The 9,997-nt window shown below is 53.2% G+C and overlaps 1 protein-coding gene across 1 annotated transcript; it reads right to left on the bottom strand.

The window, feature by feature from the left end:
• Nucleotides 1-4,194: 4,194 nt before the first annotated feature.
• Nucleotides 4,195-5,231, bottom strand: LOC112077768 (epsin-2). The gene is made up of 2 exons (XM_024144214.2): nucleotides 4,687-5,231; nucleotides 4,195-4,408 (listed from the first exon to the last, which is right to left on the bottom strand). Exons 1-2 carry the CDS (start codon nucleotides 4,942-4,944, stop codon nucleotides 4,205-4,207), a joined length of 462 nt encoding a protein of 153 aa, XP_023999982.2. The 5' UTR covers nucleotides 4,945-5,231; the 3' UTR covers nucleotides 4,195-4,204.
• Between the last annotated feature and the right edge of the window lie 4,766 nt (nucleotides 5,232-9,997).

Genomic DNA, 9,997 nt, shown 5'->3' on the forward strand with positions numbered 1-9,997 from the left:
AAAGATGAGGAGAGACTAGGAGGAAGAGGGAGTGCGGTGGTACTGCTGAAAGATGAGGAGAGACTAGGAGGAAGAGGGAGGTGGTGGTACTGCTGAAAGATGAGGAAGACTAGGAGGAAAGAGGGAGTGGTGACTGCTGAAAGATGAGGGAGAGACTAGGAAGGAAGAGTGAGGTGGTAGTACTGCTGAAGATGAGGAGAGACTAGGAGGAAGAGGGAGGTGGTGGTACTGCTGAAAGATGAGGAGACTAGGAGGAAGAGGGAGGTGGTACTGCTGAAAGATGAGGAGAGACTAGGAGGAAGAGGGAGGAGGTAACTGCTGAAAGATGAGGAGAGACTAGGAGGAAGAGGGAGGTGGTGGTACTGCTGAAAGATGAGGAGAGACATAGGAGGAAGAGGGGTGGTACAGCTGAAAGAATGAGGAGAGACTAGGAGGAAGAGGGAGGTGGGTACTGCTGAAGATGAGGAGAGACTGAAAGGTGAGGAGGAAGAGGAGTTGGTACGCTGAAAGATGGAGGAGAGACTGAAAGGTGAGGAGGGAGGAGGTGGGGTACTGCTGAAAGATGAGGAGAGACTAGGAGGAAGAGGGAGGAGGTACTGCTGAAAAGATGAGGAGAGAACTAGGAGGAAGAGGAGGAGGTACTGCTGAAAGATGAGGAGAGACTAAGGAGGAAGAGGGAGGAGGTACTGCTGAAAGATGAGGAGAGACTAGGAGGAAGAGGGAGGTGGTGGTACTGCTGAAAGATGAGGAGAGACTAGGAGGAAGAGGAGGTGATACTGCTGAAAGATGGGAGAGACTAGGAGAAGAGGTAGGAGGGCACTGCTGAAAGATGAGGAGAGACTAGGAGGAAGAGGGAGGTGTGTATACTGCTGAAAGATGAGGAGAGACTAGCAGGAAGAGGGAGGTGGGGTACTGCTGAAAGATGAGGAGAGACTAGGAGGATAGAGGGAGGTGGGTACTGCTGAAAGATGAGGAGAGCTAGGTGAAGAGGGAGGTGGTACTGCTGAAAGATGGAGAGAGACTAGGAGGAAGAGGAGGTCGGTACTGCTGAAAGATGAGGAGAGACTGAAAGGTGAGGAGGAAGGGGGTGGTACTGCTGAAAAGATGAGGAGAGACTGAAAGGTGAGGAGGGTAGGAGGTGGAGTACTTCTGCTGAAAGATGAGGAGAGACTTAAGGAGAGAAGAGGAGAGGAGGTACTGCTGAAAGATAGGAAGAGACTGGAAGGAAGAGGGAGGAGGTACTGCTGAAGATGAGGAGAGACTAGGAGGAAGAGGGAGGAGGTACTGCTGAAAAGATGAGGAGAGACTAAAGGAGGAAGAGGGGCAGGTGGTGGTACTGCTGAAAGATGAGGAGCGACTAGGAGGAAGAGGGAGGTGAATAAAGAGGCGCTGACAGATGGAGGAGAGACTAGGAGGAAGAGGGAGGAGGTACTGCTGAAAGATGAGGAGAGACTAGGAGGAAGAGGGAGGTGGTCCTGCTGAAAGATGAGGAGAGACTAGGAGGAAGAGGGAGGTGGTGGTACTGCTGAAAGATGAGGAGAGACTAGGAGTAAGAGGGAGGTGTGGTACTGCTGAAAGATGAGAGAGAGAATAGGAGGAAGAGGGAGGCGGTACTGCTGAAAGATGAGGAGAGAAACAGGAAGGAAGAGGGAGGCGGTACTCGCTGAAAGATGAGGAAGACTAGGAGGAAGAGGGAGGTGGTACTGCTGAAAGATGAGGAAGAGACTAGGAGGGAAGAGGGAGGGTGGTACTGCTGAAAAGATGAGGAAGAGCATAGGAGGAAGAAGGGAGTGGTACTGCTGAAAGATGAGGAGGAGACTAGGAGGAAGAGGGAGGTGTACTGCTGAAAGATGGAGGAGAGACTGAAGGTGAGGAGAGGAGGTGGTACTGCTGAAGATGAGGAGAGACTGAAAGGTGAGGAGGAGGAGGTACTGCTGAAAGATGAGGAAGAGACTGAAAGGTGAGGAGGAAGAGGGAGGTGGGTGACTGCTGAAAGATGAGGAGAGACCTTGAAAGGTGAGGAGAGGAGGGTGGACTGGTCTACTGAAGGATGAGGAGAACTGAAAGGTGAGGAGGGAGGAGGGAGTACTGCTGAAGGATGAGGAGAGACTGAAGGTGAGGAGGGAGGAGGTACCTGCTGAAAAGAATGAGGAAGAGACTGAAAGTGTGAGGGGAAGAGGAGGTGGTGGTACTGCTGAAAGAATGAGGAGGACTAGGAGGAAGAGGAGGAGGTGGTACTGGCTGAAAAGATGGGGAGAGACTAGGAGGAAGAGTGAGGCGGGGTACTGCTGAAAGATGAGAGACTAGGAGAAGAGGAGTGTGGTACTGCTGAAAAAGATGAGGAGGACTAGGAAGGAGAGGGAGGTGGTGGTACTGCTGAAAATGAGGAGAGACTAGGAGGAAGAGGGAGGTGGTGGTACTGCTGAAAGATGAGGAAGAGATAGGAGGAAGAGGGAGGTGGCACTGCTGAAAGATGAGGAGAGACTAGGAGGAAGAGTGAGGTGGTGGTACTGCTGAAAGATGAGGAGAGAGACTAGGAGGAAGAGGGAGGTGGTGGTACTGCTGAAAGATGAGGAGAGACTAGGAGGAAGAGGGAGGTGGTACTGCTGAAAGATGAGGAGAGACTAGGAGGAAGAGGGAGGAGGTACTGCTGAAAGATGAGGAGAGACTAGGAGGAAGAGGAGGTGGTGGTACTGCTGAAAGATGAGGAGAGACTAGGAGGAAGAGGGAGGTGGTACAGCTGAAAGATGAGGAAGAGACTAGGAGGAAGAGGGAGGTGGTACTGCTGAAAGATGAGGAGAGACTAGGAGGAAGAGGGAGGTGGTTACTGCTGAAAGATGAGGAGAGACTGAAAGGTGAGGAGGGAGGAGTGGAGTACTGCTGAAAGATGAGGAGAGACTGAGGAGAGGAGGAGGAGGAGGTACTGCTGAAAGATGAGGAGGAGACTAGGAGGAAGAGGGAGGAGGTACTGCTGAAAGATGAGGAGAGACTAGGAGGAAGAGGGAGGAGGTACTGCTGAAAATGAGGAAGACTAGGAGGAAGAGGAGGTGGTGGTACTGCTGAAAGATGAGGAGAGACTAGGAGGAAGAGGGAGGTGATACTGCTGAAAGATGAGGAGAGACTAGGAGGAAGAGGAGGAGGTACTGCTGAAAGATGAGGAGAGACTAGGAGGAAGAGGGAGGTGGTACTGCTGAAAGATGAGGAGAGACTAGGAGGAAGAGGGAGGAGGTACTGCTGAAAGATGAAGGAGAGCTAGGAGGAAGAGGGAGGTGGTGGTACTGCTGAAAGATGAGGAGAGACTAGGAGGAAGAGGGAGTGGTACTGCTGAAAGATGAGGAGAGACTAGGAGGAAGAGGGAGGTGGTACTGCTGAAAGATGAGGAGAGACTAGGAGGAAGAGGGAGGTGGTACTGCTGAAAGATGAGGAGAGACGAAAGGTGAGGAGGAAGAGAGTGGTACTGCTGAAAGATGAGGAGAGACTGAGGGAAGGAGGGAGAGGTGGAGGTACTGCTGAAAATGAGGAGAGACTAGGAGGAAGAGGGAGGTGGTACTGCTGAAAGATGAGGAGAGACTAGGAGGAAGAGGGAGGAGGTACTGCTGAAAGAATAGGAGAGACTAGGAGGAAGAGGGAGGAGGTACTGCTGAAAGATGAGGAGAGACTAGGAGGAAGAGGGAGGTGGTTACTGCTGAAAGATGAGGAGAGACTAGGAGGAGAGGGAGGTGATACTGCTGAAAGATGAGGAGAGACTAGGAGGAAGAGGGAGGATTACTGCTGAAAGATGAGGAGAGACTAGGAGGAAGAGGGGAGGTGGTCCTGCTGAAAAGATGAGGAGAGACTAGGAGGAAGAGGGAGGTGGTGGTACTGCTGGAAAGATGAGGAGAGAGACTAGGAGGAAGAGGGAGGTGGTACTGCTGAAAGATGAGAAGACTAGGAGAAGAGGGAGGTGGTGACTGCTGAAAGATGAGGAGAGACTAGGAGGAAGAGGGAGGTGGTACTGCTGAAAGATGAGGAGAGACTAGGAGGAAGAGGGAGGCGGTACTGCTGAAAGATGAGGAGAGACTAGGAGGAAGAGGGAGGTGGTACTGCTGAAATGATGAGGAGAGGCTAAGGAGGAAGAGGGAGGTGGTACTGACTGAAAGTGAGGAGAGACCTAGGAGGAAAGGGAGGTGGTACTGCTGAAAAAAGATGAGTCTCTCCTCATCTTTCAGCAGGACCACCACCTCCTCCCTCCTCCCTCCTCACCTTTCAGTCTCTCCTCATCTTTCAGCAGTACCACCAGCTGCTTGCTCTTCTCTCTGACGTTGATCCCCTGGTCTTTTCCGTCTCTGTCTATGTACTGGAAGTCCTTCAGAGTCTGGATGGCAAAGATGTTCTCTTTACACTGCAGGGCCACACGCTCTGAGCCCGTCTGGAACACACACACACACACACACACACACATATTAAACACTGCAGGGCCACACGCTCTGACCCCGTCTGGGACACACACACACACACACACATAAACACACAACATATTACACACATTAAACATTTTCACCTCAGACGTTACGGATTCCGGGATTCTGACCAAAGCGTTTAAAGAAAACGAAGCCAAAACGGTTCAAGTCTGTTTTATTATTCGGCGCACGTGACTAATAAAGTTTTTGATTTGATTCGTATCATCAAAGGGGGGGGGTGCGTTACCTTAATCAGGTAGTCGAGCAGTGTTAGCGCCTTGTACACGTGTCTCCAGTTCTTTCCGTGGTCGTTGAGTCGTCTCCAGATCATGCTCATGATCTCACTGAACGCCACCACGTTGTAGGTCAGGTCGGCGACCTCTGACATCAGAGAGGACGAGGGCCCCCAGGGGTCGTTGGAGGTGGACTCTCGGACTTTCTTCTCCGCGTCAGAGTAGTTGTTCATCACGTTCTTCACAGAACGTCTGATAGTGGAGCTAGGCATAGTGGTGGTCTCTCACACACACACACACACGCTACCACGACTGGGACACACAGTCAAGAGTGTGTGTGTGTTGGGGGGGGGGAGAGTTTGTGTCTCCGAATCAGTTCTCGCTGCACCGGCAGCGTTGTGTGTGTGTGTGTGTCACCGTGTCAGAGTGTGTGTGTGTTCAGGGCTCCTCCGCAGGCCAGCAGTGCGTTTCCACAGTCCTCCAGACAACAGCCTGTTAGCACCATCTCCACACACACAGAGCTGGACGCACACACAGCCACGCCATCACCTGAGGAGAGAGAGAGACAGGGGGGGGTTAGGTATGGTGAGAGAAGGGCGAGGCGAGCGAAGGAGAGGGAAAGAGAGAGGGCGAGGCGAGCGAAGGAGAGGGGAAAAGAGAGAGGGCGAGCGAGCGAAGGGGGAGGGGAATAAAGAGAGGGCGAGCGAGCGAAGGGGGAGGGCAAAGAGAGAAGGGCGAGCGAGCGAAGGAGGGGAGGGAAAAGAGAAGAGGGCGAGCGAAGGGAGAGGGCAAGAGAGAGGGCGAGCGAGCGAAGGGGAAAAGAGAGAGGGCGAGCGAAGGGGAGGGGAAAGAGAAGGGGCGAGCGAGAGGGAGAGGGGAAAGAGAGAGGGCGAGCAAGGGAGAGGGGAAAAGAGAGAGGGCGAGCAAGCGAAAGGGGGAAAAGAGAGAGGGCGAGCGAGGGGGAGAGGGGAAAGAGAGGGCGAGCGAGGGGAGGGGAAAGAGAGAGGGCGAGCGAAGGGAGAGGGAAAGAGAGGGCGAGCGAGAGGGAGAGGGAAAGAGAGAGGGGAGCGAAGGGAGAGGAGAAGAAGAGAGGGCGAGCGATGGGAGAGGGAAAGAGAGAGGGCGAGCGATGGGAGAGGGCAAAAGAGAGAGGCGAGCGAAGGAGAGGAGAAGAGAGGGCGCAAGAGAGGGGCAAAGAGAGGGCGAGCGAAGGGAGAGGGGAAAGAGAGAGGGGCGAGCGAGGGGAGAGGAGAAAGAGAGAGGGCGAGCGATGGGAGAGGGGAAGAGAGAGGGCAGGTGGGAAGAGGCAAAGAGAGAGGGCGAGCGAAGGGAGAGGAGAAAGAGAGAGGGCGAGCGAAGGGAGAGGGGAAAGAGAGAGGGCGAGCGAAGGGAGAGGGCAAAGAGAGAGGGCGAGCAATGGGAGAGATGGGGCCTCATATCAATTTAAGGGCCCAGAAATGTGACTCCTGTGGAGACCTCCACCTCCCCCTCCTGCCAAACTCCCTCCTCACCCTCCTCCCCCCTTTCTGCAACCTTCCCTACTCACCCTGCCTCCCCCTCCTACCAAACCTCCCTACTCACCCTGCCAAACTCCCTCCTCACCCTGCCTCCCCTCCCACCAAACCTCCCTCACGCTGCTCCACCCTCCTGCCAAACCTCCCTCACCCTGCTTCTCCCTCCTACAAACTCCCTCCTCACCGCCAAACCTCCCTCCCTCCCTCACGCTGCCTCCCCCCTGCCAAACATCCCTCCCGCCTCCATGAATACAGCACTGACCCAATGACATCTGCTGCTTTAAATCACTTATTCACTCAGACGACTAGAGGAAGAGCCCCCGTCTGTCTCCCGCCGAACACCCCCCCCCGGAACAACCCCCCCCCCCCCACACCCCCAGCGCAGGAGGACTGTAACACAGACTGTTCTGTGCTTCTGACAGACTTGAGAGAGGGAGATGGTCTGGGGCCTAAACCACACTAGACACTATGGAAACGCAAAGCTTTTACTATCTCATCCTGGAATATACAAGGTCAGAGGTCATCTGCCTTGGGTCTAAAGAGAGGAACTCAGAATTCATCAAATAAAATCAGAAATACAGACATTGTCATCCTACAAGAAACATGGTATAGAGGAGACGGACCTGGTTGTCCTCAGTACAGAGAGCTGGTGTCCCATCCACCACACTACCAGGTGGGTGGTATAGAGGAGACGGACCACTGGTTGCCCTCCAGTTACAGAGAGCTGGTGTCCATCCACCACACTACCAGGTGGCTGGTATAGAGGAGATGGACCCACTGGTTGCCCTCTAGGTTACGAGAGCTGGAGTCCCATCCACTACACTACCAGGTGGGTGGTATAGAGGAGACGACCCACTGGTTGCCCTCTAGGTTAACAGAGAGTGGTAGTCCATCCACCACACTACCAGGTGGGTGGTATAGAGGAGATGGACCCACTGGTTGCCCTCTAGGTTACAGAGAGCTGGTAGTCCCATCCACCACACTACCAGGTGGGTGGTAGTAGAGGAGACGGACCCACTGGTTGCCTCTAGGTTACAGAGAGAGCTTGTAGTCCATCCACCACACTACCAGGTGTAAATTCACAGCCGGTGCCCAAGAAAAACATGGTGACACTGCCGACATGGTGACATGGTCAAATGACTCCTCCTCGCATCACGCTCACGCATCCTCACGAAGGGTTGGGGAATTGGGCTGGTCATGGGCCCACATCAAGGCCAGTAGGCACACTGGACCCACACCAATTAACCGAAGGGCTTGGATTGGCTGGTATGGGCCACATCAAGGGCTAATGTAGGCCCACTGGTCCACTCCAATTTACCGAAGGGCTTGGATTGGCTGGTCATGGGCCCACATCAAGGCAGTAGGCCCACATGGACCATCCACATTAACCGAAGGGCTTGGATTTGGCTGGTCCATACGGGCCACATTCAAACTCCAATTAACCGAAGGGCTTGGATTGGCTGGTCATGGGCCACATCAAGGCCAGTAGGCACACTGGTCCATCCAATTAACCGAAGGGTTGGATTGGCTGGTCATGGGCCACATCAAGGCCGTAGGCACACTGGTTCCACTCCAATTACGAGGGCTTGGATGGCTGGTCTGGGCCACATACAACTCCAATTAACCGAAGGCTTGGATTGGCTGGTCATGGGCCCATCAAGGCCAGTAGGCACACTGGTCCACTCCATTAACCGAAGGGCTTGGATTGGCTGGTCTATCGGCCCAACATCAGGCAGTAGCAGCAATGGTCCACTCCAATTAACCGAAGGGCTTGGATTGGCTGGTCATGGGCCCACATCCCCAATTAACCGAAGGGCTTGGATTGGGCTGGTCATGGGCCCACTCAAGGCCATGTAGGCACACTGGTTCCCATCCAATAACCGAGGCTTGGATTGGGCTGGTCATCGGGCCACATCAAAAGGCATAGGCACACCGTGGTCCCACTCCAATTAACCGAAGGGCTTGGAATTGGCTGGTCATGGGCCACACTCAAGGCCAGTTAGAGCCACTGGACCCACTCCATATACCGAACAGGGCTTGATTGGCTGTGCATGGGGCCACATCAGGCAGTAGGCACAAACTGTGACCCACACCAATTACCGACCGTTCTAACAGATCATCAGAGGAAGCAACTTCCATACCATCTGGACAAGAGGAACACTGTTTCATGGACGACAGTTCAAAGCATTCAACTCTACCTGGTTCCTCCAAGGTCCGACACCCAAGCTCAGAGTTCTGGGTCTCTGACGGCACCCCCTCTGCAATGGTCCTGGCTTCCTGACGGGCCGAAACAGAGGTTGTGAGGATTGGCAATAAAGTCAACACACGTCTCGACACGCGACGCTTAACAAAAAAAGGGGGGCCCCCCCAGGGGTGGTGTCGTCAGGCCTCTGCTGTACTCCGTTAATTCTACTGACGACACCGATACGGTTTGGACGGCTGGTAACGAACGACACAGAATCAGCCTATAAAAGGAGAGAATGGAGGTGATTGACAACTTCAAGGAAGTAGAGGAAGGGAACTTGGCTCCAATCCACATCACGAGTTTTTTTTTACGTTTCTTGGCGTCCAACAATCACGAGGACTTGTCATGGACCAACACTCTTGTCAAGAGGACGCAACAGCGTCTCGGCTTCCCTGCTGAAGACATTCCGGCCTGCCCCCGGGGGTCCTGTCATAAATATTACCGATGCAACGTCGCGAGCGTCCCTGACCCGTTGCATCACGGCCTGGTACGGGTATTTCTCTGTCCAACGTCTGCATGGCCCTCCAGCAGTGCGCTCCTACCTATCAGGAAATCTACTCCAAGTGGTGCCCTGAGAGAGGCACTCAGAAATCAAAGGAACCCACAACACACCAGACATAGGCTTACTGGCGAGAAATTTCAGTATGCTCTATCAATTCTCTCTCTTGGAAAGGACCTGAATTCCTAGAACCAGTGCCTCAGGACTACCTGGCCTGATTACTCCTTGCCTGTCCCTGTCCTGGTGCGTGCTGCTTGCTCCAGTTTCAATGTTCTGCTGCGGCTATGGAGCCTGACCTGTTCACGGCCCGTGCTCTGTTCAGACCTGCTGTTCTTTCAACTCTCTAAGAACAGCATGAGCGGTACGACGATACTCTTAATGATGGCTATGAAAAGCAAATGACATTTTACCTCTGAGGTGGCTGACCTGTTGCACCCTCGCAACTACTGTGATTATTATTATTTGACCATGCTGGTCATCTATAACTTTGAAAATCTTGGCCATGTTCTGTTATATCTCACAATAGGCCACGGCCCAGAGAGGACTGGCCACCCGCTCATAGCTGGTCCTCTCTAGGTATTCTTATCCTAGGTTTTTGGGCCTTTCAGGGAGTTTTTCCTAGCACAGTAGCTTCTACAGACTGACATTGCTTTGCTGTTTGGGGGTTTTAGGCTGGGGTTTCTGTACAAGCAACTTTGTGGACATCAGCTCGCATCGCTAAGAACGGCTTTTATAAACAATTTGAATTGATAAGCTGATCTGTCCTTTCAAGTCGGTATTGGAGGAATGGTCTGATACCAACAGGTTCAAGGGACAGTTTCTAATCTACAGCCGATCGACGGTATTGGAGCATGAGGTCTTTGAAAATTACCCAAACAAGTGGTTCAGGGACATTTCTATCTACAAGCCATCAGACCGGTATCAGACATGAGGGTTGATACCACAAGGCTCAGAGAAGTTTCTATCTCAAGCATCCGCGCGGTACAGAGCATGAAGGTCTGTAGAAACTGTCTCTGAACCTGTTGGTATCTATTGACTGGACTGAACCCTCTGCTTAATTCTCCACA

This window comes from Salvelinus sp. IW2-2015, unplaced genomic scaffold (assembly GCF_002910315.2).
Source record: "Salvelinus sp. IW2-2015 unplaced genomic scaffold, ASM291031v2 Un_scaffold4899, whole genome shotgun sequence".
NCBI classification, from domain to species: domain Eukaryota; kingdom Metazoa; phylum Chordata; class Actinopteri; order Salmoniformes; family Salmonidae; genus Salvelinus; species Salvelinus sp. IW2-2015.

Bases quoted from the DNA above. Each gene is read 5' to 3' on its own strand.
- LOC112077768 (XM_024144214.2), bottom strand. From the start codon at position 4,944: ATGCCTAGCTCCACTATCAGACGTTCTGTGAAGAACGTGATGAACAAC. The intron at 4,409-4,686 runs GTAACGCACCCC...TGTGTGTTCCAG, and splicing joins TGCTCGACTACCTGATTAAG to ACGGGCTCAGAGCGTGTGGC.